This window comes from Ambystoma mexicanum, chromosome 2q (genome assembly GCF_040938575.1).
Source record: "Ambystoma mexicanum isolate Mex_15411 chromosome 2q, UKY_AmexF1_1, whole genome shotgun sequence".
NCBI lineage: Eukaryota > Metazoa > Chordata > Amphibia > Caudata > Ambystomatidae > Ambystoma > Ambystoma mexicanum.
In genome coordinates, this window is record NC_090924.1 from 1,099,924,145 (window position 1) to 1,099,939,161 (window position 15,017).

General features: G+C 45.2%; 1 protein-coding gene across 2 annotated transcripts in view; it reads left to right on the forward strand.

Annotated features, from left to right (window-relative positions):
• VPS50 (VPS50 subunit of EARP/GARPII complex) overlaps positions 1–15,017 on the forward strand; it is a 2,190,829-nt gene that overhangs the window by 510,210 nt on the left and 1,665,602 nt on the right. For both annotated transcript variants that reach the window (XM_069648466.1, XM_069648467.1), the window contains one exon: positions 12,725–12,842. In XM_069648466.1, coding sequence (XP_069504567.1) covers positions 12,725–12,842 — 118 coding nt within the window. The remainder of the gene's footprint in view (positions 1–12,724; positions 12,843–15,017) is intronic.

The window sequence follows — 15,017 nt, forward strand, 5'->3', positions numbered from 1 at the left end:
AACCCACTATGAGGAACTCATGGTGACAACAAGTACGACGGACACAAGGTTCAAGGTCGCTTATTGGGCAAGGAATGCTGTGTGCAGGTTGGAAAAACACCTAATCTAAACCTAAATCTAAGATGGGAGCAAACATGGACCATCGAATGAAAAATAAGGCAGTCCTAGTGTCATTGTTTCAAAATAAAAGGGCCTATACTAAGAAACCTATAGCCAAACCTCACAACTAATACAAAAGAGGTAGTTCTCAAGTAAAGAAAGAAGTGTGCTCAAATAATATGTCAGGATGCAATAGCTTGGGTCTCCCTTCCTCACGTTTTGGACACAGAGTAAGATGGGAGTTTGGAGCACAGTACGGTCTGGGGCCGCTCTAGAACAAGACTTGGAGCACAGTATGATCTCGGGCCTCTCCAGCACGAGACAACAGTTCCAATGGCAGCTCTCAGGACACTCTCTGGCTTTTCTAGCACAAGATGATAGTTCAACTTTTAACCTTTGAGCTTTTAGTTATCAGCCCCGTCGATGGCCAAGTCTCGTTTCACCTAAAAGTCTTTTGCCTTCAAGGACCTGACATATTCAAAACAACAAAACAAAAGTTCCTTTAACAAAGGAAAGTTCTTTTCCAATGTTTGCTGGGTGACGGATTCACCCCGGGTTCCCTCTTCTGGGTGCCTACCCTTCTCAGTCGTATTCCAAAGTTTCACTTCTGGTGACAACTTCACCTCTTGTTCCACCTCTTCAGGGCGCTGACGCTTCTTGATTGTTTATTACCACAGTTCAGATAGTGTGCTGGTTTCACCCTGGGTCTCCCTCTTCTGGGCACTGACTCTTTGTTTCATATATCACAGATCCTTTATGAATCAACTTTGGATAATAGCTTCACCCCTGGATCTCCCTCGGCCGGGCTCAGACCCCTCTTGCCTTTAACAGGATTCAATTCCCTTGGTTTCTCAATGTTCTGTTGCTGTGGGATTCACTTCTCGTTCTTTCACTGTGTTTGTAGATCAGTCTTTCGATTGTACAGGGATTTTGCTTGACCCTCTGCATGACCACTTTGACCTATTTCGTGGGCCTTCCTATGGCCTTCTGGTACTTGTAGTTTCTCTCATATGGGGCTCGACCAGAGTCTCTCGAGTTAGCACCCACGTGGTGCTGCTTTCCCTCTGCAGCTTGTCTCCCCTTCACACTTTTAACAGTTCATTCAAAGTTCATTAGCTTTGGTTCAAAACTTGCCACTTTGCGATTCTCTATTATCACAGCCCGGTTCTTATCGCTTCTCCCCTCGATTCACTGGCTGTGTCGTACCGCTTGGCTTTTGGCTTCTCTGGAGTCGGCATAGGCTTGCCCTGTCTACTGTTGACATCTACTGCAGGACACTTGTGCCATTGTTTGCAGCCTTAGGCTCTCTACCGTGAGGGTTCTGCGGGCCTGGGACAAAAAGGGCAAGCTCACTTCTTTCCTCGCCACCCTCTCGATTCCTGCCACCTTCCTCCTTCTTTTTAACTGCTGCGTGGTAGCCGTCTCGTTGTGCTGCCCGCTATACTTGCCTTGCCCGTCCTGTGTTCTCTGACTCCACCTTTTATTCCTGTGGGGAAGGGAAAGGGCTGTCGGGTGTGTGTGATTCTGATCAATTTCCTGACTTTGCCTGATCCTTGTAATGGGGCATATCGGGTAAACTGCTCAGGTGTTAGTCTGTTGTCCTTTGTGTTGTCTGAAAGTGTTAGCGTTAGAATGGGGGGAACGTGGTTTGGAATGTCCTCCGTGAGAGGATGGGGAAAAGGTGTAAAGGGAAGGGGGATACCGCGTCTCTCCCTTCGGTGTCCCACTCCCCGATTAGCCCCCATCCAGGTGATCCTCCCTCACTGGTCTACCCCCAGGAACTGGATCCAATAGCGATGGCCGTGTCCTGGCCAACTGGATGACAGATCCCCAAGGTTTAGACAGGGAGGCACCTTCAGGTTTCTCACACCACACATACCAATGTCTGCATGCTGGACTGGATCATGGACCACAAAAGCAACGCCAGCATCTTAGCCAACTACCCCTGCCCATGGTCCGACCACAATACCATTTACTTCTCCATCCCCATCCTTCACCTCCATGACTGCCCATCCTCCATAACCACCTCCAAACCAGCCACCATCCTGGCCTGCAGCACCCGCATCCTTACAAGCGACTGCATCATCCCTCTCCTTAGGCAACCCCTACCCAAATCCAAGGACACCATCACCCTGGTGCTGCACAACAACGACTTGCTTACCAACACCCTGGATCTCCTGGCCATGAATCAACAGAACATCCAACACCTCAACTCCTGGTTCACACCAGAAGGTAATGCCTTGCGAGCTAAGAAAAGAGCAGCAGAAACCACCTGGCACAAAGAACCCAGCTCATCTAAAAGTAGCTCTCTTCGCAAATATCGCCTGCCACTATAGACAATCCATTCACAAGGCCAAGGCGTCCAACTACAATGAAATAATTCTCAAAGCGTCCTCCAGCTCTCGTGAAGTATGTGTCATCCTCTGTGAGCTGAAGATCCCTCCCTCTCTCCCCCCTACCACCATCCACAAAGATAATGCATGGTGCAGTGTCGTCCAAGACACCCTCAACCCTCACTAACAAAATCGGCCTCATACAACAAAAGATTGCAGCCAAACAATTCAACACCACACCACACTGCTTACAGAACCTATGGAGTTACCTCCCTTTGATGTCCAACCCATCAGCGACTACACCCTTAGAAACATCATGAAAGGCGTCAAACCCTCGGGATTCAAAGGAGACTCCGGCCCAGATCGCATTGTGAAGGACTGCGCCAAACCCTTTCTCCACCTCCATCATCAACTCCTTTGCATCCTGCACTGTCCCTCTGGCCCTCAAAGAATCTTGTTTATCCTCCCTCCTCAAGAAACCCTCCCTTGATCCTACCATCTCCACCAAGTACCATCCCATCAGTACATTCCCTGTCTTGCTAAAGATCATTGACAGGGTTGTCTAGCTGCAAATCCAAGACTTCCTAGAGTCTTACCACATTCTAGGCTCCCGACAGTCCGGGTTGCGGCCCAAACATGGAACTGTGACGGCACTAATAGACCTAGAAAATCAGGTTAATGATACCAACGACCAAGGTAACATCTCCCTACTCCTGCTCCTGGACCTCTCGGCCGCGTTTGATCTGGTCAACCACAGCACACTCTGCACCACCTCACATCCTCAGCACACTTTTCACCTGATGCAGCCAAATTGGTCACTTCGTTCTTTGCTAAGAGGACCTCCAGAGTGTTTGCCTGCAAAGCCTCGGAACACCCAACCCCCACAGCATGTGGTGTACTACAAGGCTCCTGCGTCTCCCCGACATTATTTAACATATATACCAAAACTCTCTTTGACCGCCTCGACTCGCTAGGTATTTCATTCTTCAACTATGCAGACAAACCCCAGATCCTCATTGCCCTTTCAGGCAATTACTATGAGCGTTAGACAGCCATGCATCGTGCGTGACAAAAAGCAATGAGAAATTAGCACAAGTGCTCTAAAGAAGACTATCAGTGTTGTGTTTGATTAAAGGACATTAGCAGCAGGAGGCTGGACGCATCCTTACAGCTATCGATTACCAGACAGCAACATCCGTTTGTGTTTGTGTTGACTCGACCTTCCAACTGCGGCAAGAGTTATTTTGTCAGGAAAAGTCCAGAAAAGGCACACACAGCAATGTCACACGAACAATGGGCCTCATTACGACCCAGGCGGTAAGGGGTTAACAGCGCCGTAAAAGGTGGCAGCGCCGTTAACCCCTTACCGCCTCATTACCCTTTCGGGTCCCTACCTTAACGGCTGGTTTTACCAGCCGTTAAGGAAGGGACCCGCAAAGGGACCTTGGAGGTAATTATGATAGCGCCTTCCCCATTCCCATTGAGCCCTATGGGGCAAAAATGGGAATGGGGAAGGGCCAATGGTGAATGGGGAATTAGCACCCCGCCCACCTTGGAATGGGGCGGTAATTCCGCCATTCACCATGGCGGATTCCGGCGTCAACCATGGGGCTAATGGTGCCATTGGTTAACGCCTGGGTCGTAATGACCCCCATTGTCTGGCTATATAACTGTTGGCAGCCTCTCTATACGACTGTACAACACCAGTTATAAAGCCTCAGATTTGTAGAAGCTATGCCGGCAGTCTCAACGATGATCACTACTGCCACTGAGCATGATGAATATTTCTGTATTAAAAAGGACTGTTTTAAGTATTACTGATACATTTTCTCCTTTCACTTCTAAATATGTCTTTAATAAATATTTTTACATGAAATAAAACAGACTGGTTTATTACCTTGTCGCATTTATTACTTAATAACATGTAGCTTTTCATTTTTAAAAAACCTAATTTTGTTCATACAAGATAACACTAAATAGAACACACAAATCTGCATTTCTGACACCGGTTCAAAAGTCTGGGAGATCTATGCACTAAAACGCTATTAGCAGCTGTGGGCTCAGCTCCGCGGGGCTGAAAGCAATAACATCTGTCGTGGTGGGCTAGATAGGCTGATAACGGCACCAGGGCCGGCGTTAAGACTTAAGCCGGGTGGAACAGCCCACCTCTCTAGGTGTTACTGCTAAAGTACTAATCAGTAAAGTTCCCTGTAGGAAAATCATCTCCTAAGTATTAGGATATGATAGTTTATTTATATAGCGCCTATACACAATGTGTTTCAAAGCGCTTCACGGCAAGGGAGGGAACAAGGGAAAATACAATGGCATTCTTACGGTATCCCTACAAAATATCCCTGCCAAAAATATCACTGTACATTTGGCCGTTTGTCTCGCCATAGGCAATATTTTTGGGGGGGATAATTTGTGGGAGCGTGGATTGTGGGGGTGTCCCCCGCACATTATAAAATTATGCGGGGGTTACGTGGGTGTCCCCCGCAGGGTCCATGGGTCAATATTGCCACAAAAATATGGCAATATTTTTGTATCACGATCTTTTTGCTGGGATATTAACACATGGAACCATTCTTACAGGCCATTAACAACAAGAATGTGAAATTAACTATCGTAATCGGCCTGACGACATTTCAGATAGTGCAAGAGCTAAAACACAGATAGGAAGGAAATGGGAAACAGACAGGCGACTACTGTACTAGGCCTGACGACATTTCTGGTAGAGCCGGAGATTAACAAGGGGTGAAGGTCCAGGGACAATTCTGATAGAGTAAGTGCATAGAAAAAAGTAAAGGCGGGTGGGAAGAGAGAGAGAGAAGGGAGAGGAGGAGAAAACAGAATAAAACAGTAAGAAAAAAAACATATATATACATAAATATATAAAAAGCAGATGCGTCTGCATCACTGTTCTCATCTGAGACTGTTCCTGGTATGGGCATTATGGAAGAAGTGCACGCCTTTTTATTCCTTGAATGGCCCTCAAGGTACCAAACCATTAAGTGGCTTCTCCTACATTTTTCCTGCCCTTTTCCGAGCTTGTCCAATGAAGATTTTAGAAGCACAGAGAGATGGTTTTCTGTCATGGAGAAATCACAAATGGTTGAATATGCAAAACAAAAAGAAAAGGGTCTAAGGAAATTCATGAGGTGATGGGATGGACATGCTATGACAAAACTGGGCTATTGATGTTAAATGGTTATAAAACGTTACAAATTCAGAGATGAGGCCCCTAGTTTTGATGGGAGATATAGTTTGTACAATATTTGCTTGCTGCTGAAAGTGTTTAGAAAAGAGTGTATAATACTTGCTCTCAGGTTTTGCTGTTGAATCGAAATGTAGGGAACCCATTTCAAATCTCACCCAAGAAGCAGTATGCATCAAGCAAAAGACATGGACATGAAACATTCTGGGCGTTAGGAGTTTTTTGCAGGCAAACTGGATTATTTTTTATATTATGTCAAGGAAATAGATTGAATTCAAGCAAGCTGTATTTTTGTTAGTTTGGGCTATTGGGAGGAAATATGTGGAGGGACACTCAGCCTGTAGATGTTGTTTGGCTATGTGCCCATGGCCATGCTAATCCCTATGGCCATTCCCTACCAGTTCCTGCCCCTCACCGTCCAAAACACCTTCTCATTGAAACTCTTTGAGCTCTCTTTACTCCAGTCTTGCCATCAAACTTTGCACTCAGTGTCTGTGAGGACTATTTCAAAGCAGTCTTCTGAGAGTTAATAACTTAATGACTGTAAACCGCTACTTGTGTCATGACAATGTCTTACCAGGCCTGCCTTAAGCTACTCAATTTATAAGCACGCTGCGTGCCCTTCACTGAAGTCCTGTTAAAAACAATCATTGGCAAAGCCCACAGTTTTGGCTTATTTTTACATATTAGACATTTGCCAGGCACTGCTATTAGTTGCCCAGGTACTCGCACCATTTTGCACCTGCTATTATGAATGGGCAGTTAATACTACTATGGTTGTGCTGGCAAGTGCCTTTCCCATGCCTACACAAAAGCCCAAAATGTTGATATTGCCAATGTTTTTTTGACTTTGATGTCATTGTTAGTTTTCCTGTTCTCTTTTACTAATTTCTCTAAACTTGAACATTGGAATTGTAGGGCTTCTACGATTGAGGTGAATCCTCCTGTGTTTACCAAATGGCCAATACAGGCGCTTGTAAGGTGTATGGCACATAAGCTTTGACTTTATGCAGGGACATCTTAAGGAATTTTGGGTCCGGTGCTCAAACAGCTTTACCCCCATTCTCCCTCCACTCCCCGAACCAACGAAGTGAAGGGATAGAGAATCTCTGCTTGTGCCCCACCTTCCATGCAATCACAACCCATAGCTTGATAAGCTGCCCTGCAGCAATCAAACTATACATGGTTACTCCCTTCCAGTCCCCTTTCCCTCTTTAGATATCCTGAAATCAGAATAATATAATCAAGTGACATTATAAGGGCACCATTAGTCCACGAGGAGGGTACGGAACACATTTTAAAAACAGTCACAATGAGGAGTGTGTAGGTTTAAATGCAGGCCACAGATCGGTAGCTGTAATAAAGAAGGTTTGTATACCCCAGCATAGACAGAGGCACATATTAGCATTTTCATAGAACGTAAACATGCTCAAGTATGGAGATAATTTGGAAACAATGAGAAAGGTACACTTGCTATTGCGTAGAATAGATAGTGAATGTAAATTAGAAGCTAAAGGAAAGATGCATGTATACTGGCATAAGCAGAGACTAGAAGAGAGCTATGGTTTTCAAGTGGTATTTATATTAGTCAGTGAAGAAACAAATGACTTTCTGGTGTGGAAATATACCAAGGCCACTATTATTAAACATGAAGCAACACTATAGCTAGTTAGACTTTCTTTTAAAGAGGATAGCCTGATAATTAAATCACTCTCAGGGGCTGGTAATTTTGACATTTTGAGAGAATGGCAATTTTAACTGTTTAGGCACCACAAGAATAAATGAGTTGCCTGAGACCACACTTGTTGTTTAGGAGGTGAAAATGGGATTTGAGCAAATCTGCAATTTCTGTACTTGACACATTGGGGCTCACTACGGGGTTGCAGGTAACCCGCCGGTGATTCCGGCAGGTTACCAGCGCTCGATATCCTGGTATTACTGGGAAATGGCGGGTGCCGGCAACTTCCCATTCCATGGAGTCACAATAGGACTCCTTGGAATGGGTTTACCGCAATAGCCGGCCCTAGTAGTACCTGTGCCAGTGATTGCGGCTATTATTTGCCGGAAGGGGCCTGAACTATTGACAGGTAAGGCCTGTCGGTGGTTCAGAGCCCCTACTGGCAAACTTGAGGTATGCTGGTCCGGTAAGAATGCCAAAGCCGGTATTACCAGCTTTTTTGCTGGCATTTTTATCAGGCTGGCAGACTCGTAGTGAGCCCCATTGTTTCCCAGATTTTCTCATGGAGAAAGCGAATGTTAGACTTTCATGAATTTAAATAATCACCTGTTATGCAGAATTGACTTGGAAAGTACACTAATCACATAATTCAACCTGACAATATTTAAAAACAAACTTTATAGAAGCATGACATGCAAAAGGATAATGATTCTGGCTTCATGTTTTCCATCATCCAGGCAAGTTTACAGGTACCAGAGTATTTTGTTGTGAGCTTAAAAGATTTAATCTGGGGTTTTCTGATGTATTTAAAAGCTTTTAATACACCAAAAACACAGACTTGTTGGCTGTTATTTATGATGCGCAGAAGTACCTTTAAAATGGTATTAAAAAGCTATACATTTCTTGTGCCAAATAAGCACATCTGAAAATATTCTCTACAAAAGCCTGTGCCATTTGTTTTACTCTGTCTATTACCCTGTCTCTCAAATGGCCTACATAAAAAGAAAGTTCAGGCAATGGTCTAAACAAGGATCCCACCATTAGGTGAGAAGGCAAAACGTCTCACAGAAGGTAGTGTAAGGAACTCATGGTGGCAACAGTAAAGACGGACGCAAGTGATCACAGTTCAAAGGTGTTTATTAAACTGTATATGCGGGTTGGAAAAATGTCTAATCTAAACATAAATCTAAGATGGGAGCAAGCTACGACCATCAAAAAATAATAAGGCAGCCCTAGTGGCATCTTGTCAAATAAGAATGCTGATACTAAGAAACACCTATTGACAATCCTTAGAACTAATACAAAAGGGTGTGGGATAAGATTCACAAGAAAGGAAGAAGTGTTCACAAATGACAAGTCAGGATGGTAGCAAAGGGGTCTCCCTTGCCCACGTTTTGAGCACGGGGCAAGGCAGGACTCCTGAGCAGGGCACACGCTCGAGCTTTCCCAGCACGAGACAACAGTTCTGCTCTTAGCTGTCAGGACCTTCTGTGTTTAAGTCTCTTTTCTACAAAAAGTCTCTTGCCTCTGAGGATCTTATGTGTTCTCAAATGTTTGCCTCCCTCTGTTGGGTTCACTGTGGCTTTTGTCAACTCAATTTCACTTGTGGCATTCACAAATCTTAATGGTTTTTAAACAGTTCTCTGTGGGTATCCCTCTTATGGGTTCACTCTTGCCAACACAGTGTTCTTTGGGATGCCAAGCTTTGCCACGTTCCATTGTCATTCCCTCCATCGGGTTCACTCTTGCCAACTTTTGCCAATCACACAGTTCTTTCACATGAACTCATGATGCAGGATTTGTCTTCCTTTGCTTTCCAATTACGGGTAGGTCAAAGACTTCTGACTGTACAGGGGGTTTTTCTAGACCCCTGTATGACCACTCTGACCTTGTTCTCGCGGCTCTCCTAGGGCCTTCTAGTATCAGTAGTTTCATTCAACGCAGAATCAACCAGAGTCTCCTGAGTGAGCACCCACGTGGGGCCGGACCCCTCTGAGGTTGGTTTTCCCTTAACAGTTGACAGTTCTTTGAACTTTCCTTAATATGCCACTCTCCAACTTTAATTCAACACAGTTCGGTTGCTTATCGGTTCTCCCGTGGAATCACTGGCTGTTATGAACCGCTTGGCTTTCCTCATATCTGGAGTCAAGGATGGTATCACGGTAGCAGGCATCTTTCTCTGTCCTGCATATCAGTTGTAGGCATGCTCCGTGTACCGTTGACATCTGCTGCAACACACTCTGGCTATTGTTCATGGTCTTACAATTCCTTCCACAGAGGCTTTGCTGGTCTGGGTCGGAAAGGGCAAGGTTGCTTCTTTCCTTGTCACCCTTTCGGTTCTCGCTGCCTTTTTTCTCCTCTTGAAATGCTGTGCCTGGATTGGTATCTCATTGTGCTGTCTGCCTTGCTCGTATTGTGCTCTCGTGCTCCACCTTTTATCCCTGTGGGGAAGGGAAAGGGCCATCAGGTGTGTATGATTCTAGTCAAATACCTGACTTTGCTTGGCCCTTGTGTTGGGACATGTCAGGTAAATGGCTCTGGTCTTAGTATGTCGTCCTTCATGGTATGCAAAAGTGTTTGTGTTGGAAAAGGGGGATAGAGTGTTTGAGTATCCTACGTGGTAGGCTGGAGAAAAGGTATTATAAGAAGCGGGATACCGCCTTTCACCTGTCGGTGTCCCACTTCCACTCCCCGATGACCCCCCATCCAGGACTGGTCCATCCCCGGGAACTGGATCCAATAGCGACAGCAGTTTCCTTGTCACGACCCTCGCCCAAAACCCCCTCTGACAAACCCATTGGCCAGGTGGAGTCAGGACTCGGGCCTCTAGAGCCTGGCATCCTCTTCAAAAGCCCTCAAGGGGCCAGTCCTGGCGCCTATGGCGCCAGGCTCATACACCATGAAAAACAATGTGCTTGGGAACTACTTTATTGTATTGTCAGCCAACATGGAGGCATCCACATAGCTTGGTGCCTAAGAACCAAGCTATGCGGTCTAGTGTTTTCGGTGTGGTAGCTAGGGACTACTTTACCTGGACTATTTTGTTGGGGCTACTTAAACCACACCCGAGCAAGACAACTCGCTTTGCGTTACTTTGCAGCTTGCAACGTGATGCTCACTGTGTCCAGCTTTTCTCTTGAACCTCGGAAAAGCAGAACCAGTAAGGAGACAAAAGGAACATCATTAGCAGCAGCATCTTACCTGCAGTCTTCATCTTTAAACACTCGCAGCTACTGAGAACAGCTTCCTCGAATCTGCACGCCCCCCGGACAGAACGACCTGAAAGAGGAAGATAGAGGCAACATTAAAGAAAGCAGTAGAGACATTTACAAATTACGAACTGCTCAAAAGGCTTAACCTGGCTGGTCGCTTCTCGGTTGGCACTACTCGGGACATTCCACTCGTGCTGAACACCACGACCTACAAGGAAGGAAAATACAGGTTAGCAAAGGCAAGACTTCGCAGCGCTGCGCATATCGCTTACTTACCGCATCATAGCGCTCTTAATGCGGCAAAATTTACCAGCGGGGCTCAACCAAGCCAGTTCGCCGCGCTGAAGCTGCGCATACCTATGGGAGAAAAAAGAGACCTTTTAATCAAAGAAAGGCATTCAGGATAGCAACAAAACTAAAGAACAACAATAAAACCTACCTGAACAATATCAAACGGGCCGGCGTCAGTGGATTAACTGGACCGCACTCGCCCATGAAAGACAACGCGCCCCTGCAAAAAAGGCAGGACGGAGAGCACGCCTAATTCTACCACAAGGTGAGGAGAGGGCGCCAGAGGGCCTGAAATCATACGGGGGTTGAGGGAGGATACTTACCCCAGTCGGTCAGTCTTGAACACAGTCCTCCTGAAATTTCAGGCAGAACCTTCCCCGCAGACCACATCAGACCACATCAGGGCAAAGCTGAGAAGCATACCAGCGAGTAATCCAGCTGGGTGGCGTCCCTGTGGATACCAGGTGAACGTAACAGTCATGGCCACCTGGATGTCAGATCCCTGGGGACTAGTCAGGGAGACACCTTCAGGTTTCTCATAGTAGTAGAGTAGAATACAGTTATAGAGAAGATGATTTGTCGAAGATCATTGTATCATCTGCTGGCAAAGTCAGGATATGAGCCTCAACAATTTTATCCCACAGCCTTGAATTTGACTACCTAATCACCTCTCCCAACTAACACGTTATGCTCTTTATTGGTCGTGGCTGCTAGTTTTTACAATGCTCGTTGGGAGGAACCAAGCTCTTGAGCTTTGTCCTACTAATGCTATGTTATGTTTCAAAACTAGCGCTGTCTGGTACACGTACATTGTTTTGTAGTACAGTGGGTTTCAGAAACATGTATATATACACATGTTAATCCAGGGGAAAGGCTGAGCCTACCTTTCTGGACTTTGTTCCTGTGGTCTGGCATATGAATACAAATCTCTTTAATAAGTGTTTACCATTCTGACATATCTTCTGAAAAATTGTGGCACTCAAATTGATCAATGTACATTTCATTTCACCTTTCAGGATTGCACGTGATCAATATATTCCCCACATAATTGTGAGAATGTTACAGGAGTTGTTCTTTAGTGACCTGCACGTTTCAGGGATACCTGAACAGTAGTACAATGATGCGCTGACCACCCCCCCTTGAATACCGATGTCTCTGACTTTATGATAACAGTTGCTGTGTGAATCAGGAAGTAGTTATTGTTTGAACCTTCTCTTCAACTTTTAGTTTGAAAGCGGACACACAATATTTACCAAGGGCTAGTTTTTTGATCTGTGAAACACAGAAACAAATGTGTGACAAGGTCTGTAGCCCGGTTGGTGAGAGAAAGTGGGACTTGGATTTGAATGAGCGTGTGAATGAGTGGAGCGGTAGGTGAAAGTAGGGAGTGAATGAGAGGGTGGCTGTGGGAAGTGAAAGGAGGGAGAATGTGTGGGTGGAGTAGTATGGTGACAGAGGGAGTATTTGTTTTGAGGAGGAGCAGGAGAAGTAGAAGAGGACAGGGAAAGGAGAGGAAAAGTCAGGCGGGTAAAGGTGAATTAGCCAATCTATGTCATCTTGAAGATTTAAGAATAGGAACTGCCAGATTTTTCCCTGAGGGACTTTTTACAGACCAAACATTTGCCTTTAGGTCATCACTTGGCGCAGGACAGTTTTTAGATTGTAGGAGTTACCGATCTCCAGTGACCAAACATGGGTTGAAGGATGTCTGGACTAGGGTGGGACTGGACTCTCCATCACTAGATAAGAAAGAGAGGGGCGGCCCAAAGGGCCTCTCTACTACATCAAAATAAACCTTGAACTGTCTATGGAAGTTGGTGTGTTCTTGAGGCCATCTGTCACATATGCCATAAAAATAGTTGGTTTCTTTGATGGTAACTGATTTTCGTCCCTACAGGCATCTGAATGTTGCGAAGAAAGGTTTCACGGAAGCTAGTCTTGGACTTCTGGCAAACCAACGAAAGCGACAATTGCTGATTGGGTTGTTGAAATCCCTGAGGACAATAAAAACTCTGGTAAATTGTATTGCAATGCTTTTGTTCATTAAAATCTTTCAGCATGCTGGGATGGACATTTGGGGCCAGAAAGAGGGGCATCTAAAAATAGCACAGACAAAGGCATTCATTTTAAATGCCCCATTTTTGGAATGGGCGCAGGTCAACTTATTCTCAAAGGTGACATTCACATTTATTGGGGTGTGTGCTGCAGTGCAAGTGATATAATGCCCAACCCCCTTGCCTGCATTAGTGTTGGGCGAGCACTTCTGACGCTAATGTATAAATGGCTCCCAGTGCCATTAAAGGGTCAGTCATTGTGAAATATACATTTAAAAAAAATAATTCTATCACTATTTGTGGGATAGAAATGCAAGTGTGACAGCAGCATTTTATAGTACTGCTGTCAAACCTCTGTCAAAATGCACGCCAGCATCTGAATTGACCATATCATGTGTTGTACCTGCCCCGGTGCCTGTTTCCGAACAGGCACAGGGGAATGTGCTCCTTTTGTTTGCATTTGAATGTGCATCCCATTTTCTGATATGTGATGCCCTTATGAAATGCATAGAAATAACCCCTTTCTTGTGCAAATGTGGTTGTAAAAGGGTATCTGAAGGTGTGCTTCTGATACTCGCATGTTCAGGTGTCCTTTGTGTATTGGGTTTCAACTTGATACATCCCTTGTGCAAAATTAAATGTATAATTTGGTCCATTGTCTTCAACAGAAAGCAATGTTAATCTGAGCGTTAACTGTGTACATTTAATGTAGCTGTTTCATTGATGAAAACAGGAACCAGTGGGCAGGTTTATATTAAAGGTACTACAGAGATTTGTTTTACTTTCATGCAAATTCATATCACACTGATTTCAAAATGTTAGTCTTTTAAAGGTTTAAACTTTCAATCATTATTGTAGCCCAAGAGAGTCAACCAGATGAGAGTGTCGGAACACTGGTACTGGCCAAGAGTACTGAACAAGGAACCCAGGAACCTAGGACTCAACCAGACAAGCCAAGCAAATGGAGGATTGAGGACAAACTCTGGCAATAAAGACTAGAAAAATGGTTAAAGCTTAGAAGGGGCCATGTTGGAGAACCCTGAAATTCTTCATTCATTGAGGCTTGCAGCTGCTGCTGAACCTGAAGATAACTCAGAATCTGGGCCTCCTTTAAATCCTAAACCTGGAAACTACCGTTTTTGTCAAGGGCACAAAATCCATGCTTCGCGAAAAGAACACTATCTCTTAAGAGTAAAGTGGGCACCAGACCATCCTTGTAGTTGGAAGGGAATTGTATCCCTTATGTACAGTGGGAAACAGATATAAAAAAAAGCTTTACGCGATCCCTTCTGAGAGAGGGTGAAGGGCACCCAAACCATCATAGTGAAATGGGACTTTACAGGCCCTTATCTCCCTTGATCAGGAACAGTGTGCCAGACACTATTCTTCTAGTGTGGATTACAAAGAGTGAGCAGAACACTATAACCAAGCAAAGAGTACTGGATAAAGAAGCGGCTGTGTACTATATGTCAGAGACTGTGATTTGTGAGCCAATAAGTGGCTGGGCACAATACCCCAGAGTTTGTGTTACACTTAAGAGGACCTAGGCTAGGTAAAACCAGTATCCTCATGCTAGAGGAAACCATAACAGTTTATTTTTTATTCAACCCCGGCACTAGTTCTATAGACCAAATCCAGGTGGGGTATGCTTGTTCTCCAGCATGGGGTCTGGCATGGATTCACATGCTCATGAATATTCCCCGTCGTCAGGCTGGGAATCCTCGGTAAAGAAAAAACCAGTATCAGTTTCGTTTCTGATCTGTCTTTCGTAGCAATAACCAATCACTGGTCTCTGCGTCATACTGACCACAGCCAATGACTGCCCTCTACCTAAGCACCGCCTCTGGCAGCCATCTTCAGATTTTTACCACACGTTAATGTGTTGGGATCCTCGTGCTATTGCTCTCGAGCGTTAGTGCTATTTTTTCAAGTTTTTTCTCAAAAACTTCGTTTTTTCGGTCAAAAGAGCCTCAAGCTCCACCGACTCTCCATCCGATCAACGGGGACCCGTGTCGGATTCGTCTACGCCCCTCAAGGGTGAAGGTTTCGTCGAGCTACGCTTTTGGAGGATTCCAGAAGTTTCTCAGGCCCGGACATGGCCCAGGAGAAGGGAAGCTCGACGCCCGGAAAGCTGTT